The following is a 25,000-nucleotide window of genomic DNA, read 5'->3' as shown; positions in this document are numbered from 1 at the left end:
TGACCTGCAGGACGAATAATGATTCCCTTTTGACTTCCCTGTCCCTTGACCTGTAGGACGAAGAATGATTCCCTTTTGACTCCCCTGTCTCTTGACCCGTAGAACGAAGAATGATTCCCTTTTGACTCCCCTGTCTCTTGACCCGCAGGATGACGACACCCTGCTGCCGGCCATCAACACCTTGCCAGTCATCTCTGAGGATGAAGAGGACGCCATCAGCAACGGCAGCGACAACGACAACAAAGAGGCGGAGAAGAAGGAGGGTGAGAAGAAGCCGACCATCCATCACCCGACCCCCACCACCAACACCACCACGACAACCACCACCACCACCTCAACTTCCAAGCGACCCCCCGCGGCGGACGATGAGGAGATAGAGACGACGGAGCACACTGACCACTCGTCCTCCACGTCCCCGCTCCTCACCAAGTTCCAGGGAAGCCGGCCCAGCTTCCCTAATGGAGACATCATCGGTGGTCTGAGGTGAGGGAGGGCGTGTTCGTGTAGTCGCTACATTTTTTTTCTTACCACTTTTATTTTGTTTTCACCATATTTTGCATCTTGAATAACCCACATAACCCACAACAACAATTACAACTAAAAATTGGTTTATGTGTTTTTCTGCAATCGAAACCATATCATTTTTTTTTCTTTTGAAAATCATAGCAGAAAATAGTAAATTCCTTGTGATTCGTTTAAGAATCGCACGCACACATTTGATATTCATTGACGGTGTTCAGAAGTTCTTTGCATTTATTTATTCTGAACACAGTAGAGCTTCTGGTGACTATAGAGCACATAGAGGCACGTTTAACACCTGCACTTGCGCACCTGTAGAATTAACTGTACGGAGTTTGTGGAATGTGTGTCAGAAACATTTATTTTTGTTTGTGTTAGCATGCTGGTATTTTGATAATTTTTAACAAGTAATGTAAGCTACCACAATTTTGCGATTGGATGCAAAACCACGAGAGAGACTAAAAACTATTTCTATTATATTGTAATATCAATAAGAACAGCACATCATTTTTTTGTTTAACGTTTACTATTATGATTCAGATATGATCGCAAATCCTTTTTTTAGTCTATGTTTTGTTTTGAATGTGTCATGTTGGGCACAAAGCTTAATAGTTTGGTTCTATGCTGAAATGCATTTAAGTTAAAACACAGTGCAATGAATTCAAACGTTTCATGTGGTGTGATATTTCTTAAAGATACAGTACCAACACAGTTAAAAAACACACACACATGAGCTTCCGTTTGTGCAAATCATTCACACCAGTGTCTTCTAATATGACTAGATATACGTTTTGGGATAATAAATTGCATACTTTGTGAGATGTGTATATATATATATATATATATATATATATATATATATATATATATATATATTCCTTTGTGTGAATACATAGCTTGTTAAAGATCCTCTCGACTTCAGAAAAAAAATTCTGAAAGTAGCATTGTGCAGAAATCCAGAAGATACAATCAGTAAGCTATCATAATCTACTGTAAATGGGATGATGATATCTAATGATATAGCTGTTCGCCACCTTGCAATATTATTCACATTGATTGTTATCATTTTGCTATTACAATTCATATGCTATTGCAAGATTTGCAATACAGCAGTCTCTCTGTGTGTGTGTGTGTGTGTGTGTGTGTGTGTGTGTGTGTGTGTGTGTGTGTGTGTGTGTGTGTGTGTGTGTGCTAACAGTTTGTCTATTTTTTCTGTATTCTCCTACATATCAACCAGGTCTCTTTTCTGTTGTTGACTTGTCTTTTACACACACACACACACACACACACAAAAAAAAAAAATCCAGTTATGTTATTTTGTCCTAACTGAATGAAGTAACAGTGCCTATGTGTCCATGCCCATGCAGACTGGCTAGGAATCTTCGTGAGTCTAGAATCGGTCGTTTGTTCAGATCCAGCAGTTTTGCTGGCAGGTACTCCCCCCTCTACCTTTCATCCTTCTTCTCACCCACACCCTCTCTGTCCCATCGTGCTTTTCTTTATATATATATGTGTTTGTGTGTGTGTGGATGTTGACATTGTGTGTTCTCTATCTCCAGTCGTGCATGCAATTTTCATGGGCCGCCTTATACCAGTGATCGTTGCATGCGCTGAGGTGTAGTAAATTCTGACCACCTATATACATATTATTATATCTTGCAGCAAAACTTAGTGCATGCTAAGATCGCTCATGCAAGCCGGAACTCGAAGTGGAATTATACAGCATGAGTGTCGGTATTGTGTTTGGAAGTGTGTATCATTGTGGAGCCCCTTCGTGATGTTTGGAAATATGCATTTTGTCGGTGTACCCCCTTCCCCATCTCTCTCTCTCTCTACATATATATATATATCTGTGTGTGTGTGTGTGTGTGTGTGTGTGTGTGTGTGTGTGTGTGTGACTGTCTCCGTTTGTGTCTTTCTCCGTCTCTGTCTGTTTACATCTCTTTCTCTTATCTGTTTATCTATCTCTCAAAAGCATTAAATATTGTTTGGAAATAATCAAGTTACCAATGCCAATAATATGCAGCGCAGACAAGCACATGAAACATTCTTTTCCACGGCATGAATTTGGTCATTTTAACTGGTTATCAGATGGACAGAAGACTTAACTGGAAATGACTTCTGAATTGTTTGGCTCCGCGAAGGTGCTGGTTGTGAGTACGGTTTTAGGACCGAGTCCAAAGATCGATTCATTTCATGTTGGAAGTAAAAATAATGTTGACACTAGTGATCAACATAACTATTTCTGTTCATGTGAAAGTTTTTTTTTTCAGGCAGAAAAAAACCCCCATTTAACTGTAATTACAAATAAACGGCACACAGTTTATCAAGATTATGCTGAGGGTAAGCAAGTTAATTAAATAAACTGCAAGCTATGGTTTCCAAAATCAAGTATACTTACGTGACACTATTTACACATCATGCAGAAATGATTCCCCCCAAAAGAGAATGTTTTATTCCTTTGTGTTGCTTATGCAGATAAAAACAAGCTTTGTAATCCAGTAACGTCTTGTACGTATCACCTCTGTGCAAACAGTGTTTCTGATCTGTTTTCGAACAACAACGGAAATGATTTTACACGTTCAGCGAAATTCATTGCAGAAGCAGATATTTGAACAAGGAACTGGTTAATCTCGTGATGATCAAGTCAGTTTCTGCTCGTTCGCGCGTGCGTGTGTGTCAATGAGTGAGTGAGTGAGTGAGTGTGTGTGTGTGTGTGTGTGTGTGTGTGTGTGTGTGTGTGTGTGTGTGTGAATGTATGGTGGGCATGCGCAATTTGGTGCGCAGGTTTCTCTGATGTCTATGAGCATTCAGCTCTGCTTATATTATTGCTGAATGAAATTATTATCCCCCTTGTCTACAGGTCGTAACTGCTTCATGGACAATAAAATACGTCAGTGCCAGTGTCTCTCCCTCTCCCTTAGTCTATTTCTCACTAATCTTTCACGTAGTCACTCGCAAACGTAATGACTATTCAGCCGCTAATCATCCATTCACCTACTTTCATCACTTTCAATCTCTTGCTTTCATCTTTGTGATGATCCGTTCGCTGTTTGGGCCAATGCACAAATGACCTGTTGGTGTTCTGTCATGCTTTAAAAGATAATGTGCACCCGTTTCGTCTCCCTTGGAGTGTTCTGAAAGGACCTTCGTTTCAGTGTGTCAAAACTGGTACGTTATTCTGTTACTGGTATTGTGCGTATGGTTTTCTCCATTTTGTTTTAAAGGTCTCTGCATGTAATTTGTGAAAAGAAAAGAAAAACCCATGCATGTCTTTAGAATTAAAAGCTGTTGGTCTGTTCATGAAAACAAAAGGTAAACTTGTCGATATTTTTAAGTATTGTTTCTGTGATGACATACAGCTGTCTTTAGAAAGGAAGTATATATTGACTGCTTATGATATTTTTATGGCAAGAACGTGTTTCCTTGATTATAACATACGTCTGGAAAACATGTGCATGAACTTCACAGGGACTTCGGTATTTATGTATTTCTCATCAATGCAGCCGATTTTCTATGCCTTTCAGCTTCTTTTTTTTTTAATCCGCGATAGAGATACTCTCTACCGAATATGGCACGGTAATTTCTGCTTGCATGCATTTAATTTTCTTCGTCGTAGGAACAATTTTCCTGGAAAGTTTTGTGTCAGGAACTGCATGCATGTATACCTATTTAGTATGGAAGGAACTATATTTGTGTATGCGTGTGTTTGTACGCATTTGTTTCTTCCTGTTCCTGTTTTTGTTGATTAAATTTGAGCATGGATTTGTTTCCCTTCATGTCTCTGGGTATTCTTTCAAGTAAGCTGTATATTAAGTATACTTACTTTAAAAAAAAAGAAAAAAAAAAAGAAATCAAACCTTTTGATGTTTTGATAGTCGAATGAGAGATGGGAATGGGTAGGAATTATGAATACATGTATAAACGAGTTTACAGTTAGAAATGTGTGCTTTTAAATCGAAACAAGTATCATGTGTTTGACATCACTGTACATCTCGCAGTTCAGAGAACACACCAGTAGAGAGCAAACAATAAGATATTTAGAATAACAAAGGAACAGACGAGTAGACCTACACACATAATTATGTGGGCCTTTTTTAAATGAAAGACCATTGTCTGGGGTGACTTCACTGTAAAGCTGCCTTTGAGTATTTCTTTTTCATACCTCATGTCGTGTCTTCTTTCTCTTCTTCTCCTTCTTCGTTATCTTCTTTCTTCCTTTTCCCTTTTTTAATGTCTAACTGACACAAACCGATGTCTTTTTTTTTTTTTTGCATTGATATCAGTTGATAAAACTTGTGTATGATATTAGTTTATTTTTCTTCCTTGTAAAATATTTATATTCATGTATTTTTCATTCCGGAGGTAAGGCGTTGCTCTCTCTCTCTCTCTCTCTCTCTCTCTCTCTCTGTCTCTCTCCCTCTCCCTCTCTCTCTCTCCCCCTCTCTCTCTGTCTGTCTTCCCCATCACATAGTCTATCAATGCTGTTTGCTTCATTACTTCATTACTCCTGAAGACGCAGAAGGTAGGCCTATATATTATGTTACTGTGACGCTTTGTGCCTGTCACTCATTCTGACTTACTATACTGCCCGAAGGAGAGTATCATGTTTTACTTAATGTCGGCTAGAATCTGTTCTTGGATATGATTATTACATATTATGACACGTCTCGAAACTTTTATTTATTTATTTATTTATTTTTAGTATAAAATGTATAACGACAAATATCGAGACCATTTCTGGAAAAAGAAAGTGTATTATAACGACAGGTCCCAGTGGAGTTTTTCAGGAGATGATATGTATAACGTGTAGAATGACAAGCAGGGATTCATTCTGAAAGATATTGTCTAGTAAAGACAAATTTTGAAATTCGTCTTTGTATATATAATTATGTATATATCTGTTTATCTATAATGTATAATGGAAATCTAAAAACTGTTTCTGGGCATACAGTACTTAAAAAACGAGCGTTAAAAAAAAACGAGAAAATGAGTTTAATACTCAGCATTGACACTGTCTTCCAGATCGTCAGAGCCAAGGGACACCCCCCTCCTACCGCTCCGAAGAGTGACGGTGGTGGGAGGAGGGGGGAGGGACACGGGAGGAGGAGGAGGAGGAGTGGGCGTGAGGGAGGGAGGAGGCACCAGTCCCGCTTACCTCCGGACGCTGTCGTCAGGCATCACTCCCGGGGGACGTTCTCAGACCTCGTCCGTCAAGGACAGCGCCGTTCGCCCTGCCAGGCCCTATCTTAGTACGTATCGGTGGTGTGTTCTTAAGATAAGATAAGATTAGAGAAGAATAACTTTATTTATCTCCAACTGGAGAAATTTGGTCAGGTGCATTATCACAACATAGACAAGTAAACAACATGGGGACCATAAATGTAAAAGCCAACAACAGCCCCTACAAATATTACGAAGATACAAATGTAAAAAATATCACATACATCGTTTAATACATACATCCACACACTGCAGGTAATAACTAGTATTCTTAATGTAAAAACAGAAAGAATTAAGAAACATTATTTGAATATAATTATAAACATAGCCTACTATACTGCATATTGATTATAATAGACAGATAAGATAAGAATAAAGATGAATTGCGGAAAACCACAACCAGATAATCAGCACACAACCGCCCCCCCGCCCCCCACCCACCCACCCAACACACGCGGATAACTTGATTAAACAAGAGTAATAAACATATGTTCTCAAATAAAAGCATTTCACATATTCGCTTTTAAAAACATTGCAATTAATTATTACATCGTAATTATTAAACAGAAATATATTTAGAATATGGACGTTAGCATTAGACATATTCCATTGTACATTCATCCTGCATATTGCACATTATTCTTCTGTTCAAGGTCTATTCTCCCACATGGTCTGAAAGCCCAGATAACGTTGTGCCACTTTCAAAACATCCACACTCCCACTTCAGCGATAACATACATAAGTCACTAGATGATAATAATAAAACTTACTGTAACTATAATTATATATATATATATATATATATATATATATATATATATATATATATATATATATATATATATATATAATGATAACTTACACGTTCGTTACATTTACTGAATGATTAAAAAAAACAGCGTTTATTTCATCACTAGCTGTCAACAGTGTGCGATTCATTGGATTTCCAGCAGCAGAAAGACGGAACGAACGATAAAAAAAAAATAGTATATTAAATTGAGGGGATAAATAACGTAAACAGACCTACATCCGCACGCACGCGGACACATATGTATATATATATATATGTATATATAGTTATACTTTTTCCCCCAGGTAACCGGCAGAGTTCTGAAGACTCGCAGACCTCCCAGACGCTGGTGCAGCACCTGCAGAGGGAGGTGGAGGGCACACGGAGCTCCGTGGACAAGCTGGAGCAGCGGCTAGACGTGCTGTGCTCTGACGTCAAGAACATCAGCACCACGCTGCGCCACATCCTGCTGGCCATGGGCAAGGAACCGCCACCCCAACACCCAACACCCCCACCACCTCATCATCCTCGCCCTCCTCCACAACCCCTGCCCACATCTTCACCCGCAGACAAAGCTCCACAGCCGCAGCTGCCTTCCCAAGCGGAGACGCAGTCGCCTGCCTCCGACAAGCCTCCGTCCCACCCGGTGAGCAAAGTGAAGACCTACATGAGATCCTCACCACCCAGGCGAGTGCTGAACCGACAAAAGTCCACGCCGGGCCCTCCTCCTCTTCCTCCTCAGCAGGGAGTGTCGTCCTTCGGGCGGCGGGCCTCCGCTGGTCAGCAGTTCTTCTTCGGCAAGTCCCCGGACAGTGAGAACTTCAACGACCTCTTCACCACCGCCTGCACTCGGGGTTCGTGCGGAGCGTTCAGGGAGGAGAAGTTACCACCGTCCTCCACGCGGAGGGGGTCTGGAGGAGGAGAAGGAGGAGGAGGAGCAGGAGCTGCGAGGTCATCTTCCCCGGCCGTCTCCCCCGTGTCTGAGAACAGCCGGCTGGTGGGGATAGACGAGGAAGTAGACTCTGGCAGGCGGAGAGGGAGCGAGGAGTTTAACAGCCAGTATTACCGAATCGCGGGGTCGGACAGTGAGAACGATCTGGTCGGCGCGAACAGTCACTCCCCCGGACGCTGCTCCCCGCCATCCCCCGTGTCTCCTAACATGAAAGCAGAACCCCGGTGTCCAGCCCCACGCCTGTCCTCCTCCTCTTCCTCCAGGAGGAGTTCCACGCCTCTTGACCCTGACCCTCACCCCCACACCAGCACGCCATCATCGCCAGAGCCGCCCTTCTTCCTGGACCTGAGCCCTGCCAGTGAAGAGAGTCTCTTCTACCCTGGGAGTTTCCGTCTGGAACCTCTGAGGCCCAGTGAGGGAGTCAGTCCGGAACCTCTAAGACCCAGTCAGGGCATCAGCCCGGATCAGGACCGTGCGCCCCTCAGTCGGCCCGAGTCTTTCAGTGACCTTTTGCCGCTTCGAGACTCCGTCGTCTAAAGTGATGAGACGGGTTGCTGTGTGCATGCACTAGGCTTTTTTCTGTTGTTTTTTGTTTTTTTGGGGGGAGGGAGGGGGGGCAGTGGGGGTGTGGGGGGAGAATTACTCTTGTTTTGCTGCATCGAGAAGTGTCTTTTTTCCGCATGGTCCAATCATGCTGTCCACAATCGGAAACCGTGTCTTAGGCCAGTCCTCGACCAGAGTATCTGCTCGAAAACACATATGTACACGCACATGCACACGCTCACACACACACACACACACACACACACACACACACACACACACACACACACACACACACGCGCGCGCGCACACACACACACACATGCATACATACATAGAGACAAATACACCCAAATCACACATACACGCAGAAAAAGAGGGCGTCTTGAACAATATGTTTCTTTTTGAATGGTGAATCAAAGATCTCCGATGGAAGATCTTGAAATGCTGAATGTGTGATTGTGTTAGACGGGTCGATATTTTATTTTCGTTCTATAAAAGACGACATTCTGAAATGTGACCAAGCTGATTTTTGGAGCATTTATCTCCAAACCCCTCAAGGCAATGGTGCGTTCTTCTCACCAGACTCCGCGGAGATGAGTAGGTTGAAGAAATGGCTGAAGGTTTTATGCTATCCAAAAAAAAAAAGAAAAAAAAGAAGAAAAAACAAAAACAAAAAAAACAACAACTGTGTGTGAATATTTTCCATTGACAAAAACCCAAGTTTGTGTGTGGCACAGTGATAGTCAAAGCCGTGCGTGTGTGTGTGTGTGTGTGTGTGTGTGTGTGTGTGTGTGTTCATCGTGAACTGAACTGAAATCTGGCAGAGAAGTTCATGCTACTGACCAATACTCGTGTGCTGCTGTTGTCTCTATCCTTGCCAACGGATGGGGACAAGTGCGAGATAACAAACTGACGAATTATATTGAGGGAAATATTGATGGCTTTTTTTTTTTTTTTTCCATCGGGTGGCTGCAGTTATGGGGGAATTATGGAGGGTGTAGGGGAAACGTTTGACATCATTTTGTCTGTACCTCTTGAAGAATCTCCCTCTCTCTCTCTCTCTCTCTTGCTTACTCACTGGCTTGCTTGATAATTAACATCCATCTGTGTGTGTACTCATTGGATATAATTATACAACAAGGTAGGAAAAGAAGACAACAACGTCACACACACACACACACACACACACACACACACACACACACACACACACACACACACACACACAAACAAAGAAAGAAAAAGCTCGGTTAATGGGGTGGGAGGGGTTGTAAAAAGGAGGTGGTGGAAAGGGGCTATGTGTTCTGTAGTCCATTTAACTCCAGTTCCGTCGTATTTTTCTTACTGAAACCATCGGCAGAGGCCGAGAAATGAGATAGACGCAATGTTTCAATTATTTACTTTTTACAACTCATCAGATATGAATACTCGTGTGTTATATAACCTTTTCTAAAAATGTTTATTGTATGCTACCGATTTGTCAGGTGGTTTTTTTCTTCTCTCTCCATATGTATGTTATTGTATGTCTGATGGAATGGCAGTGAGCGATATTTTCTTCATGAGTTCCAATTCCGTTTCTACTGTGATGACTAAAACTCATTTTAGGTCTTTGGCATGTTGATTTTACTTTTTTTAAAAATATTTAAAGATATACTTGTATCTCTCTCAGAATATGGAGTGAGAATGACACTTTTTTAATCGAGTCATATGGTTTTCTTATTTTCAATAACGGGTGCATATTTATATATTTAGGTGTGTGTGTGTGTGTGTGTGTGTGTGTGTGTGTGTGTGTGCTTCTACGTCTTCATGCTTGGGGCATTACCTCCATGCGATAGGTTTGTGTTTTTTTACCGTGTAAGGCAAAGGGTCAGTGCAATAACGAGAGAAACGATCCAAGAACGAAATCTCCGCACACAAACTCTATGGATACATGCTCCAGAGGCGAGTGGTAAATGTTTGTTTTATCGAAATTTCAAAAGTGGATTTGGTAGAGAAAAATATATGTCAAATGCCTGATAATTACGTTATCAGCTTCTTCAGATTTCGAAGTAGTAATCATAAGTTGGAAATAGGAACCTGGAGACACAAAGGCATACCAATGAATTACGGCTTTGTAAGGTTTGTAACATGTCTGTGATTGGGGATGAGTTTCATTTTATAATGGAATGCCCCAATTATGATCAGTTACGAAATAGATATGTTCCTAAAAATATTTGTCTCCAAAATCGGTTTTCAATTTTTGTACTATGCTCAAAGGAGGCAAAAAAGTAATTTTAGCGGTAAGTAAGATGATTAGATTTGCAAATGTTGCCTAGCTACACTTTTGGAGTTAAAAGACAATGTGTTTTCTCAACTTTTATGTGACATTGTTGTGTATTTGGAAATGTTTGTTCCGGGCATGAAAAGATTATTTTGCAGTAATCCTCCATACTCCAGTAGGAGTGAAAGGATAATTAAAACTTGAAAGTTGAAACTTGAAGAACGGACACGTGAAAAGTTCTTCTTTAAACGCACAGGGATATGCTAACTTGAGCCGGCATTCGATCAACAGATACAATGAGCCATGTGGATGTGCATGCTCAGTCAAGGCTGTGTATGTTAAAAAGAGCGCAAACGAAGAGTGCGAGTTCATTTGTGTCTCTGTGCGTGCGATTGTGTTTGTGCGTGTGAACGTTTGTAAGTGTTTGGATGGATGTAAGTATATGCGTGGGTGTATATGCAAGAGGGTGTGTGCACGCACACCTTTGTGTGTTTGTGTATGCGCGCGCGCGTGCATATATATGTAGTGTGCCTGCGTGCGTGTGTGTGTGTGTGTGTGTGTGTGTGTGTGTGTGTGTGTGTGTGTGTGTTAGAGAATCTACAATGTTCTGCATATACATTAACATTCAGATTCATGTGAGCAAGAGAATCTTTGAATCGTCTGGTTATCATGATCACTGGATTTTTAAAAATCGATTTGCTCTATGATCTTTTTTAAACATTAAAATTCGTACTGATTGCCTGACTGTAGCATTTGTGTGTACGCTCGCCAGTGTATTGATATTCTGTGTCTGTCGGTCTGTCTGTCTGTCTGTCTCTGCCTGCCTGTGTATCTGTCTCTGTCTCTGTCTCTCTCTCTCTCTGTCTCTCTCTCTCTCTCTCTCTCTCTCTCTCTCTCTCTCTCTCTCTCTATATATATATATATATATATATATATATATATATATTCTTTTTTTCACGCACGTTCCTGCATATGGATTTGCTCTCGTTCCCCCAAAAAAATAATGTACGGTGTATAAAGAATTGTAACTCGTGAAGTTCTTCGCAAATGCATTAGGACTGTTTCTCTCCCTTTACATCGTGCACCCCCAAGGTAGTGGAGTTGTTTCCCTTGTCTCGATGTCGCTGACGACTCATTTATTTATTCTTTTTTTTGTTTTTTTGTTTATCTATTTTTAATAAGTCTCTTGTTTTATTTCAGAAATCGGGTATTTATTCATTTAAATAATCGTTATGTTAATAATCACACTTTTTTTTCGCAGACTGTACAAAGCATATAAACGGAACCCAGCGAAGAACATAAAGCCCAAGTGTTCCCTCTCCCTTTCCCGAGAAAAGTAAGTTGAAGTGTTTTTAGTCTGCTCGCGAACTATTCCTGTCTCCATGAACACACACACACACACACACACACACACACACACACACACAGAGAGAGAGAGAGAGAGAGAGAGAGAGACGCACACTCAAACAAAATGCACACGCAGATGCACGAACACACACACACACACACACACACACACACACACGAGATATTCTATTGTTCACACACGCACGCGCGCTTGTACACGTATACACACGAGACAATTTTTGAACAAATTGTACAACATTACGTGTATTCAGACCAATGACGTGCTCTGCAAACAGGTTCATCAGTTAACACTGTAACGACGAGGAAGAAGAAAAGAAACACAGTACAAGATGAAGAGTAGGCAATTAAAACGATAAAATAATGGCATTAAAAAACTAATATGACTGCGCGTGCGCGCGCACGCACGCACACACACACACACACACACACACACACACACACACACACACACACACACACACACATACACACACACACACACACATTATTTTCAGGGAAGATTTTTTTTTTTTAAAGATAAGAGAAACAGACAAATCGGTAACGTTAACATCTCACATCAGCAATACCAAACAAGTCAAGAACTGCAGATCGAGGCATTGATTGTTCAGTTTGAAGGCACAGACTATAAAGGCACATGTTATCGAAAGTTCAGTTCTAATTGAAACAAAGAACTAAGCATTTAAATATGTCACCAGTCCTAAATAAGTTGCAATTTTAAGCACAAAAAATGTCTCCATTTCGCCGTCTAAAAACGTTGCCACATAGACACTCGCCCTTTTTTTAATTAACCGAAAAAAAAAATCTGTTATCTGTGACCATCCTTAATCTTTCACATTCTTGGATGCACTGATACCTTGTCAGGTAGGCCTGTATGCAGAATGCACACATAGCCTTGTTAGCTCATTTTACATGACAGAGGATATGAAACGACTGGCGAAAATACATACATGCACATATTGTTGACACGGAGATAGATAAATAAATTTATGCAAATAAACAAATAAATAAGCACGTTTAAACTCTGATGGACACCTCCCCCCTTATCTCTCTCTCTCTCTCTAATTACACATGCACACACTCGCGCGAGCACACACACACACACACACACACACACACACACACACACACACAAGGATGATCAACTCCTTTGATAAGCGAATGATAACAAAATAAAGCGACTCTCCAATGAAACTTGTTATGGCCATTTCATTGTTGCAACACCACTGTCGGATGCCTGTATCCAGGCAACTTTAATGCAGTTCACTCACAACCTGTCCAACCCAAGTCATTTCCTGCATCAGGTTTTATCCCTAGGAAGGTGGTGTGGAACTATTGAAAATTAATGTTCAAGTAAGTACAAACTTTTGATCATGAGTAAAGAAACATTCTTCTGTATGTATCGAAAATAAGTAAAATTTATATCAACGGTTACCAAGTCCATTTATGCTCAAACAAGGACCGGTTTTACCATTGTAAAATAATTTCACAACAAAAGTTTAGTTTTCCGGGTTTTTTTCCTTCTCATTACAATAATAACATACCGGTCTAAAAAGAACAGCAATTGATTAGGAAACATTCACTTCATATCTCATGATGTTTTGAAGAAAATCAGATGAATGCAGGCCTGGTCCGCATTGAAGGTCATTCGAGCGTTTTATCAAGTAACTAATCTAGTTTTGTAATTAAAAGTCCACGAGGCTTGCCCACGAACGTCAACAATTTCAACTACGTACAGGAAAAATAATTTCAAGGTGTGCGAGAACGTTATCACCTAAATATTAGGATCAGTCCATTTTCTCTGATTTCTTGATCCAATGACACACGTGTTTGCATGTTCCCACTTTCAGGCAGTACTGTACAGTACAGATATAATCCCATCAATGTCACAACAGAATAAAGGCATTGCGGGCTAAGCCAAAATTCACACTTAAACTCTAAAACTACTGAATCCTCTACATCGATTCATATCTTATTTATACTGCTATCGGAACGGATTCGAGCGTTTGAAAAAGTACATGCGCACACACGCACGCACGCGGGCGCGCGCGCGCACACACACACACACACACAATCACACACACACATACATACATGCATGGGGATATTATAAGCACAGGAGCAACTTATTGTCCTGATAACATTAATTAAGATGCTTAATGTACACTCATCTTTGAGTAAAACATGATTTTCTATGGTTTCTTCGTTCAAGCAATTCCGACATGCATGGATCCAGTGAAATACATTCGATCATTTTCTCGATGCCAGTTCTGTTGTGCTTGAAGCACTCGCTTTCCGGTTATGGCTAGCTGTGTAGTTTTGACAGAGACCAAACACAGCGCGCATTTGACCACGACCATTCTGTGACCCCCACATTTTACAATTCACACTCTGTACAACATCATCGCCAATGTCATGCATCGTTCACCTGAGAAGAGAGAGATATGAATAGTATCGGAAATGTGACATTTTCCCCCCAAAAAGGTGTGCAAAACATTTCATTGAAAGTGGCCAGTTTCTTCGTGCATGCTGTCTACGCATGCCCACTACAAGCTGATCAAAAGGCAAAAAGATGTGTTCAGGTCCTCTGCTCCCCAAAAACATATTTCGTGTCACCAATGGGGACAAAGATGGCTTTTGTTCGAGGCAACGATTTATATAATAAAGATTACATGCATGATCATGAAAACAGCTAAATGCTAAAACTTGTCCGTGATCCTTCATCAAAAAAAAAAAATCACATTCTTAAACACTATATCAGAGGCATTCGTTGTTATCAAAGCATGCTTCTTTCGTTCCCTAAAGGAATCGTTTTTGCACGAAATCCTGGAAGAGACTTGGCTCATCTTTTGGTGTGATGTCTGTCTGCTCTTTGTCCAGAAATAATCTATGTTCTTTGTCCAGGAAGGATTTCTGTTCTTGGTCCAAGAAGGATCTCTGTTCTTTGTCCAAGAAGGATGATGAACAGTGTCTTCCGCAATGGAAAGAGTCTCATTATCTCCAGCCAAGGTTCGCCCTGCCTCGTGAACTTCATGAACACCCAGGCCCTGCAGAAGGAAAAGTCTTGTGTCCTCCACGAAAAAACCGTGTCGGGCGCAGTATCGCTCGTAGGATAACATATGCCACACAGAGAGAAAAGCCCACGAACATCATGTAAATGTTAGTTCCATTTCCTGCAATATGGCGGTTTTCGCGACATATTGAACGAGACTTCCCACATTTCCGAATCGAATACCAGCATAATGTCCACAAGAATGACTGACGAAAACGTTCTCTTTTTTTCAGTTCCAAAATGGTCTGCTCGAAGCTCGACCAAAAACAGGGAACAATCTGTGTCCTGACTTGACTCAACAAAAGGAAACGACAAGATGTGAAAGACACATTGGTTATTAGCTTGGTCGCGTGTTCAGCCCTTCGTAATGGATGCGAGAAATACAGCACATCAATATGGAAGTAATATCTGTTTGTTCAACACCATTGGGACTTTATCCCCAGAGTTTCCCACAGACTGATGGACAAGGTCTCGAACTTCAGGTGATAAGAAGCATGCGTTTGGAGACAGTATAAGCTGACAACACGAAACCTAACTTTTCGTTCTGTCATTAACCATCAGATCCATCTGAAACCTGTACAAAATTAGTATGTCTCGCAGTTTGAAGATAAAACAAAATCGCAGACGTTTGGTCTTTTTTGTCATCAAGTTCGTGTCAAAAACAGATTGTTCGTTGCACATTGTACGTGTGCGCACCAACAATCACATCGCCGCTCTTGTTTCGCCAGATTTCATTTCAGTTGTTGGTTTCAACACTGACATGTTTTGTAATTGCTGTTGTTATTGTTGCTATGTTGTAACTGCTGATATTGCTGAGTTTCTGAAGTGGCACCTGATGCAAACACTGGCCAGTACACATGCTTTGACTGTCCTACACACCAGAGAAGAGTGTCTGTATTCTATTCCATCCACCCAACGCCAGTGGAGTGTGTACCGCTGGAAGAAATATTTGGATTTTATTGTAGTCATTTTAAATGTCACACATAGCTCACATCTTTGGGGCAAACTGAGACCATGACGCTGGAACTTGGAATCACATTCCAACCGCTATCTGTTTGTTGTCAGTGTATAGTTGTCAGTGCTTTCAGACAGTTACCAGCTGAGGCGTGGCACTTGAGTGCAGACATAGGGGTTATCTTTTCCTGGCAAGAGCAGGTACCCTCTTCTCTCACTGGCGTTGCATATCGTGCACAACAGTCTCTGCCCCGTTTATTCTCAGGAGCAAAATCGCATTGTTAATACGCAAACAATCATATACGTCACTTGCAATCAATTATCAGTTACAAATGCAGATTTCTAGTGTCTTATAAAAAGCAGGTTTTACCTTGCTTTCCGTGGCCCTCTCACTGACAGCAGCAAGTGTCCTTTTTAATGAAATCAACACTCACGTCAAAGTTACTGCGAGAAGAAATGCTTCACTGGGGGAGTATGGCTTGCATTTCTGTCATTTCTGTCTTCTTTTCTGTCCTGTCACTCGGAGTGCAAACATGGCAGATTTACGGACAGTCGTCCCAGCTTCTCATGTGCGGACTCTGAGAATGATCTCTTGCCACAGCTTTGTTTTGTACAACATGTTATCACAAACTTGGTTCTACTCGGTTACCGATTCATTAACACACTACAGACCTCGAAGACGGAGCAATGAAGATACTGTAGACTATAGACTTCGAGAATGAATAAAACCTGTTTCTGAAACAAAAGGTGCACATGTTGTCACCATCGCCAAAAGGACCATTTTCTCCGTAACTGCATAGAAGTGGCGCGCGCGATGGTCGTTATCATCATTATTTACAGACGGTGACCCACTCGTTGTAGGTGCAGACCTTGCACTCCACGTAACAGCACCAGTAGAACTTGCAGTGGCATCGCTCAGACCGCTTAACCTTGAGGGTGTTGTAGCCCCTGCCGCAGCACAGGGTCTCACAATTGTCAATGCCCTTGCTGCTCTTGTTGCACAGGCGGCCCGTGGTGCCGGGAGAGTCCACCAGGGGGTTGGGATCGCAGAAGTTGGGCGACCTCTCGAAGTACAGCAGTTCCATCTTGCGGGGCCGCTTGCCGTTCCGCTTGTAGATCCGGCCGTGGGCCGAGTTGGACACGTCGATCTACAGACAGAACAGAGGGTGGGTGAAGGAGTTTCAGTTTCAGTGTCAGTTTCAAGGAGGTGTCGAAGTGTGCGGACTGATTCACATACATCACATGCACCTCCTCACAGACACAGACATGCACTCAAACACGAACGCACGCACAGCAGCAAAACACAACTGCATGGGAGTTTGAGCTTCAGTTTTGAGGACGTGTCACAGCTTGCGGGCTGATCAATATATGTTACACTAACTGTGCTGTATATATATATATATATATATATATATATATATATATATATATATATATATATATATATATATATATATATGTATGTATGTATGTATATATATATATATATATATATATATATATATGTGTGTGTGTGTGTGTGTGTGTGTGTGTGTGTGTGTTCGTTCTTTAGATTATCGTCTTTTCACTATCAGTGATATTAGACGGGGCGGGCGGGGGAGGGGACAGGGAAGAGGAAAAGAGAAAAGGTAGAAAACTACCAAAAATTGCAAAATTAACATGCGATTACATTTAACAGTAACAATTCAATAATGATAATAATAATCAGAAACCATTAACACAATTCGGAAGTATATTAAAGGAATGTAGAAATAGGGCTATGATCTAATGCCTGGGAAAGTTCGACCATAAGAACCTCATCAGAAATAACTTTCTAAAAATCATCTGCAGAATAGTTATTCTCTTTGAAATACTTGGGCAAGAAGGTACGTAACTGCTGACGTGTGTGTGTGTGTGTGTGTGTGTGTGTGTGTGCTTGCGCGTGTTGGTGGAGGGCGTGCGCTTTGTCTGATTGCACGTTTCGTGGTTGATTAGTTAGTTATTTTCTTAGCTTTACTTTTTCGGGTGTGTTTGTGTGTGTTATTCGTCCGTGATTATATCATGGTATTTCGTGTTTTTTTGTTTTTTGTTTTTTTACATTTTTTAAAGTAATGATCAATGCAGACATGACTATAACCACTACCATAATGATCATTATGTCAGTCACTCTTCGCAGGATACTGCTTCTGTTTTCTTAATTGCTGTTCGTCAATGTAAATGAAACTCCAGAAAAGAAGTGTTGGTTATTTTCGCTCTTTTAGCTTCAATATGTTTGCTATTTTAAGAAAGGCAAAACCGACTTAACAGAATGCGTAGACAAGCTTAACTCCATTTCCTTGCCTGATCCACCAATATTCTATTTTTCTCCACAGAAGCAGCTCGTTTTAGGCACATTTACCCCGCCCCCCTCTCCGGGGCGAAAATAAAGCTTTGGTAACGACTTAAGACCAGAAACTAACCCAATAAACACCAATCCTTCCCAATTCACTGTAGCCCACGCAACAAACCTAAAGATAGAGAAGCAGTGACTAAGTCACTGTCTTCTTCATCTTCTCCTTCTTCGTCATCATCATCATCTTCTTCTCCTTTTCTGGAGGGGGTGACGGGGGGGGAGTTGTGTAACAGTGGCTTTGGCCACTGAGTAGCTATTTTTGTTTTTAGGGTAACACCCACAGTTACTTTTAGTGTAGAGTCGGACTGTGACTTTATTTTTCTGGCCGGAGTTTTGACTCCAACTAATGGAAAGGTGTCAAAATAGACACCTTGGGTGGGTGAATACTGAAATAGGAAACAAGAAAACGCTGGGTTGTTTCACCGAAAAAGAAGGGGTTTTTTTTTTTTTGTTTTTTTTTTTTTTGTTAATGAAATACAGGTAAGCTTTCTTTAAAAAAAAAAAAGTAGGAAACGGGAGTATTTTGGAGAAAAGAAATTAAAAGGAAAAAAAAAATTGAAGTCATGGAAAGTAAAAGAGAGAAAGAAAACACAACTCTCTCCCTCTACTTCTTCACACACACTTCTAGATCAAACGAAAGACACGAAAAGCGAGCACACACAGAAACAGACACAGAGTCATCGTCACAGAGAAAGAGAGAGACAGACATCAGACCGATAGTAACAGAAAGAATGATGGAAAGGGAGAGGGAGAGAAAGAGAGATGGAGAGAGATGGAGAGACAGACAGGCAGGCAGGCAGGCAGGCAGGCAGACAGACAGACAGATAGATAGATAGATAGAGAGATAGATAGATAGAGAATTATAAAAAAAAGAAGAAAAATTGCGAGCATGCACACCAAATGCGTAAAAACAACATGCCCAACATGCCCATGCTAAGAAGAGAAACGGGGGACACAATACCTGTACCTTGGTAGCGTCCTCAAATTTCTTCTTCAGCAGCTTGCCCACCTGCCGGAACTCAGGCGTAGCCTTCCAGCATGTCCTCAGCTCGCAGGAGCCAGACATTCCGTGACACTTACACTGCTTCCGGACGTTCCGGATTACGGCCTGCGGACCAACAGAACAGGTGATTTGTTGAGGGCAGGAAGAGTAGAGGAGAGAGAGAACAGGCGATTTGTTGAGGACAGGAAGAGTAGAGGAGAGAGAACAGGCGATTTGTTGAGGACAGGAAGAGTAGAGGAGAGAGAACAGGCGATTTGTTGAGGACAGGAAGAGTAGAGGAGAGAGAACAGGTGATTTGTTGAGGACAGGAAGAGTAGAGGAGAGAGAACAGGTGATTTGTTGAGGACAGGAAGAGTACAGGAGAGAGAACAGGTGATTTGTTGAGGACAGGAAGAGTAGAGGAGAGAGAACAGGTGATTTGTTGAGGACAGGAAGAGTAGAGGAGAGAGAACAGGCGATTTGTTGAGGACAGGAAGAGTAGAGGAGAGAGAACAGGTGATTTGTTGAGGACAGGATGAGTAGAGGAGAGACAGAACAGGTGATTTGTTGAGGACAGGAAGAGTAGAGGAGAGACAGAAGAGGCGATTTGTTGAGGGCAGGAAGAGTAGAGGAGAGAGAAGAGGCGATTTGTTGAGGACAGGATGAGTAGAGGAGAGACAGAAGAGGTGATTTGTTGAGGACAGGAAGAGTAGAGGAGAGAGAACAGGCGATTTGTTGAGGACAGGAAGAGTAGAGGAGAGACAGGTGATTTGTTGAGGACAGGAAGAGTAGAGGAGAGAGAACAGGTGATTTGTTGAGGACAGGAAGAGTAGAGGAGAGAGAACAGGCGATTTGTTGAGGACAGGAAGAGTAGAGGAGAGAGAACAGGCGATTTGTTGAGGACAGGAAGAGTAGAGGAGAGACAGAAGAGGTGATTTGTTGAGGACAGGAAGAGTAGAGGAGAGACAGAAGAGGCGATTTGTTGAGGACAGGAAGAGTAGAGGAGAGACAGAAGAGGCGATTTGTTGAGGACAGGAAGAGTAGAGGAGAGACAGAAGAGGCGATTTGTTGAGGACAGGAAGAGTAGAGGAGAGACAGAAGAGGCGATTTGTTGAGGACAGGATGAGTAGAGGAGAGACAGAAGAGGTGATTTGTTGAGGACAGGATGAGTAGAGGAGAGACAGAAGAGGTGATTTGTTGAGGACAGGAAGAGTAGAGAGAGACAGGCGATTTGTTGAGGACAGGAAAGGGTAGAGGAGAGACAGAACAGGTGATTTGTTTGAGGACAGGATGAGTAGATGAGAGACAGGCGATTTGCTGAGGACAGGAAAGAGTAGAGGAGAGACAGGCGATTTGTTGAGGACAGGAAGAGTAGATGAGAGACAGAACAGGTGATTTGTTGAGGACAGGAAGAGTAGATGAGAGACAGGCGATTTGCTGAGGACAGGAAGAGTAGAGGAGAGACAGAAGAGGTGATTTGTTGAGGACAGGATGAGTAGAGGAGAGACAGAAGAGGTGATTTGTTGAGGACAGGAAGAGTAGAGGAGAGAGAACAGGCGATTTGTTGAGGACAGGAAGAGTAGAGGACAGACAGAACAGGTGATTTGTTGAGGACAGGAAGAGTAGTGGAGAGACATAAGAGGAATATCGAGGAGATAGTAGAACAGAGCCGAGTAAAGCAAAGCCGAGCTGTACAAAGACAGACAAAAAGAAACAGAGTTGAAACACAGACAGAGCTGAAACAGAGATAGAGACAAAGAGAAAACAGAGATAGAGAGACACAGACAAAGAACCATTAGCCCTCTTTCCTTTTCTTTTGCCTGTCCATCCTTCATTCATTTCTTGATTGATACAAATCTTTTCACCCATTGTCCAACGACAAACAAATACAACACCAGACACCAGCAACAGTGGCGAAATGGTTTGCGTCGCGGGATGACGGCAGGGAGGACGCGGGTTCGAATCCCAGCGTAGGTGGGTTTTTCGGCCAGCGGCCGGCTCCAACCCAGCGTTAAGTGTGCTATGGGCTTAAATGGGAAACCCGGGACACTCACAGTCGTGTATTTTCAATTTTACGGAGGAGTCTTTGGTTGTGTAGCTCTAATTTTCTGACCAAGACTGCAAGTGTCTGTATCTCTCGGGCCTGGTTGACGCCGGGATGTCATTAACACATGAAGCGTAGAGTACAGTCTTGTCACGTAGTCCCAAAATCAAAATAGACCTCGATAGCAGCATCGTCATCATCATCACCATCCTCCTTCTTCATCATCAATGTAGAAAAAAAAAAGTCCCCAATTCTGTTACCTTTGTTGCGGTGCTGTTATGGTGACCTCAGTTTCGATAACCCTCCACTTCAGTTCTGTCCTGTCAATGTCTTCAGTGGCGGCAGATTCAGTCATGGGGGGATGGGAGGGGGGCTGGGGGTGGGGGGGGGGCTGTTGTTGGAGGGACGTGGTGGCGGTCTCCACTCTGGGAAGGACGCTCACTCAGTCTGGCTCCGCGACTAAGCCATTATTGTCGTCAGTCGGGAGCTTAGTAGGTTATGTCCTAAGTACGTCAAATCAGAACAGGCACCACTGAACACTATCGAAGTGACTCAGCAGCAGTGCGGGGTTTCCTCTGGTGTGTGGCCTCCTGGCGACCTAACATCGATGGTTCCCTGCTGACTGCCGACGCTGGGACTGTGATAGACGAACTCGGGTGTAGCCGTGTATGGGGGGTGGGGGGAGGCGGGAGGCGGGGCGGGGGGGGGGAGGGGTGTACTTGAAATGAGCGGCGTGGGAGTAATGCCACTGAAACAGTGCAGATGATAGGGGCAGCAAAAAAAAAAAAAAAAATAAAAAAAAAAATAAAAATAAAAATAAAATAAAACCCCAACAACAACAACAACAAACGAACAAAAAAACCGTCACATTCTCTATCTCTCTTGTGGGGTGCGGATTGGCAGTGACAGACTGAAAGAAAAGACTATGAATGAAATCTGATTCCTAGAATAAAAACATTTTGAGATACACATGTCTGTCTCTGTCTCTGTGTGTCTGTCTGTCGGTCTGTCCCTCTCTGTTTTTCTCTGTCTGTGTGTGTGTCTGTCTGTGTGTCTGTGTGTGTGTGTATGTGTGTGTGTGTATGTCTGTGTGTGTATGTGTGTGTGTGTGTGTGTGTGTGTGTGTGTGTGTGTGTGTGTGTGTGTGTGTGTGTGTGTGTGTGTGTGTGTGTGTGTGTGTGTGTGTGTGTGTGTGTGTGTCTGCTTGCGCAGGACTGAAGCCTGACTGAATCACACACAGGCAAGGAATGGTAAGTGCCGAAAAGCAGCACTCAGTCGTCTCGATAGCCTTGACCCCCTTCTGTGTGTATGCGCATGGAAGAGATCAGGTACGCACGTTAAGGATCATGTAATCATGTCAGTGTTCGGTGAGTTTTGGAAATTACCCAGCATAGTGCTGCATAAGGTGCAATAACAATAACAACAACAACAACAGCAACGATGATAATAACAATAATAACAACAATGGTGATAATGATGATAATAATAATAATAATGATCATGATCATGATGATAATGATATTGACGGGATAATTAGAACGCTGGAATCTCGGTCGAGTTTCTCGAGTCCGTCGATCCCCAGTTTCGGCAGGCACATAATCCACAAACAAATTAATCAGCAAGTTGCTGCTGGTCGTGTAACGGAAAGAAAGAAAGAAGGGAAGAAAGGAAGAAAGAAAGTTCAGTTCAGTTATTCAAGGACGCGTCACTGCGTTCGGATATATCCATATATGCTAAACCATATCTGCTGGGCAGATACCTGAGTAGCAGCATAACCCAACACGCTAAAAAAAACCAAAAACCAAAACAAAAAAAAAAAAAAAAAGAGGAAGAAAGAAAGAAAGAATGCAAGAAGAAATAAAGAAAGAAAGAAAGAAAGGAAGGATAACTATAGTTTATTCAATAAGGCCGTGGCCTCATTTGAACAGGAAGAAAGAAAGAAAGAAAATTAATGAAAGACAGACAGACACAGACAGAAAGACAGACACAACACCACACCACACCACACCACACCACACCACACAACACCACACTACACCACACAACACCACACCACACCACCCCACACCACCCCACACAACACAACACAACAACACACCACACCACACCACACAACACAACACAATACAACACCACACCACACCACACAACACCACACTACACCACACAACACCACCCCACACCACCCCACACCACCCCACACAACACAACAACACACCACACCACACCACACAACACAACACAATACAACACCACACCACACCACACCACATCACACCACACCACACAACACCACACAACACAACACCACACCACACCACACCACACTACACCACACAACACCACACCACACCACACCATACCATCCCACACCACCCCACACAACACAACACAACACCACACCACACCACCCCACACCACACCACACCACACCACACCACACCACACCACACCACACCACACAACACCACACCACACCACACCACACCACACCACACAACACAGCCCACTGACCAGGCGGCCGGCCCGGTTGTTGTGCAGGTTGATCTGGCTGTGGATGTCCCGGGCCTCCTCCTTGTAGTCCAGGAACCGCTTGGCGTAGCGCTCCCCGAAGTCCACGTTGTGGGAACACCCGCCCCACTCGAACGCCTCCCCCACACCACCACCTCCACCTCCACCTCCCGCTCCCTCCGCCGCCGCCGCCGACGACGACGACGACGACGCCTTCTGCCCCCCTGCCTGGTTCTGCTGATGATGCTGGAACTGATGACGTCCGTGCCCAGGGTATCTGCTACCCGCGCGTGGGTGGTAGGGGTGGTGTTGTTGGTGGTGGGGGTGCGGATGGCTGTACAGGACGCTCATGTCGCAGCCACAGGACTTCAGCTTGCCCATGCTGCAGGCCTTAGACACCTGGTGGGTCACCCCGGCGGCCGAGATGGCGTAGGCGAAGGCTGTCTCCTTGTAGCCTGCCACGTTGTGCGACATGAAAATGAAACGAGAAGTTCGGATTCAAACTAAATAAAGGTAAGATTTTTTTATTTTTATTTTTTATTATATTTATATAAGTTGGAGGAGGATGTGGTGGTGGGATGTGCTGTAGAGAGTGTGACAGAGTTGAGGTGCGCAGTGGGCAAGAGACAAACCGGGAAAAGTGTAATAACAGGACTCAAAAAGACAGCAAAGAAGACCAGACTCGAGACAGGCATACGCATCGCAACAATGAATCAAAGAGAAGGGAAAATAAATGAAGAAAAGATAAAGGTCATTACATCCAAAAGAAACAAACAAAATATAACACTCCACCCAGCAACACTCCCACACCACCACACACACATACACACCAACCACACACCCCACTCCCACCCACACCCAAAAAGAGAGAGAAGAAAAAAAGAGAGAGAAGAAGAAACACCAGCTGAAAACGGTAACAGACGAGACGAGGAAAAGCAAAATAGTCCTGAGACAGAGAATTCAAGGTTAACAAAACAGCGCAGGATCAGGACAGACAGGTATATAGACAGCAGATACAAGGATAATCAAGCCACGTTACACGAGCTTCATGTGGGAGGAGAGACAGCGAAAGAGGTCTGTTGGTTGACTGATGAATTGATTGATTGATTGCTCGGTCGGTCGGTTGGTTTGATGATCGTGATTTCATGCTTGTTCTTTGATATAATTATGTATGTATGTATGTATGTATGTATGTATGTATGTATGTATGTATGTATGTATGTATGTATGTGCATGCGAGTGTTTGGGTGGACTGATGTATGGATGGATGGAAACAAGCACATATTCGTGCGCAGGTGTTCGCGCTCGCACCCAGATAGATAGGCAGACAGACATACAAAGGATTCAAAATTCGCATGGCTGTTTAAAGCACTCTGCTATTGATGATGATGATGGTGATGATGATGATTATGATGATGATGATGATGATGA

At 42.8% G+C, this 25,000-nt stretch overlaps 2 protein-coding genes across 8 annotated transcripts in view; one reads left to right on the top strand and one right to left on the bottom strand.

Moving 5' to 3' along the window:
• LOC143288669 (voltage-gated delayed rectifier potassium channel KCNH8-like) overlaps positions 1–11,028 on the top strand; it is a 290,432-nt gene extending 279,404 nt beyond the window's left edge. For all 5 annotated transcript variants that reach the window (XM_076597324.1, XM_076597322.1, XM_076597336.1 and 2 more), the window contains exons 12-14: positions 149–483; positions 5,545–5,771; positions 6,838–11,028. In XM_076597324.1, coding sequence (XP_076453439.1) covers positions 149–483; positions 5,545–5,771; positions 6,838–8,021 — 1,746 coding nt within the window. In that variant the 3' untranslated portion in view covers positions 8,022–11,028. The remainder of the gene's footprint in view (positions 1–148; positions 484–5,544; positions 5,772–6,837) is intronic.
• Positions 11,029–11,920: 892 nt separating this feature from the next.
• LOC143288642 (protein Wnt-10a-like) overlaps positions 11,921–25,000 on the bottom strand; it is a 70,946-nt gene continuing 57,866 nt past the window's right edge. For 2 of the 3 annotated variants that reach the window (XM_076597310.1, XM_076597319.1), the window contains 3 exons: positions 23,573–24,024; positions 18,994–19,140; positions 11,921–16,809 (listed from right to left, as the gene is read on the bottom strand). In XM_076597310.1, the coding sequence (XP_076453425.1) occupies positions 16,492–16,809; positions 18,994–19,140; positions 23,573–24,024 (917 nt within the window). In that variant the 3' untranslated portion in view covers positions 11,921–16,491. The remainder of the gene's footprint in view (positions 16,810–18,993; positions 19,141–23,572; positions 24,025–25,000) is intronic. The other variant, XM_076597321.1, reaches the window with a different exon arrangement.

This window comes from Babylonia areolata, chromosome 1, assembly GCF_041734735.1.
Source record: "Babylonia areolata isolate BAREFJ2019XMU chromosome 1, ASM4173473v1, whole genome shotgun sequence".
Lineage (NCBI taxonomy): Eukaryota > Metazoa > Mollusca > Gastropoda > Neogastropoda > Buccinidae > Babylonia > Babylonia areolata.
This window is presented reverse-complemented; position numbering and strand designations above follow the sequence as displayed.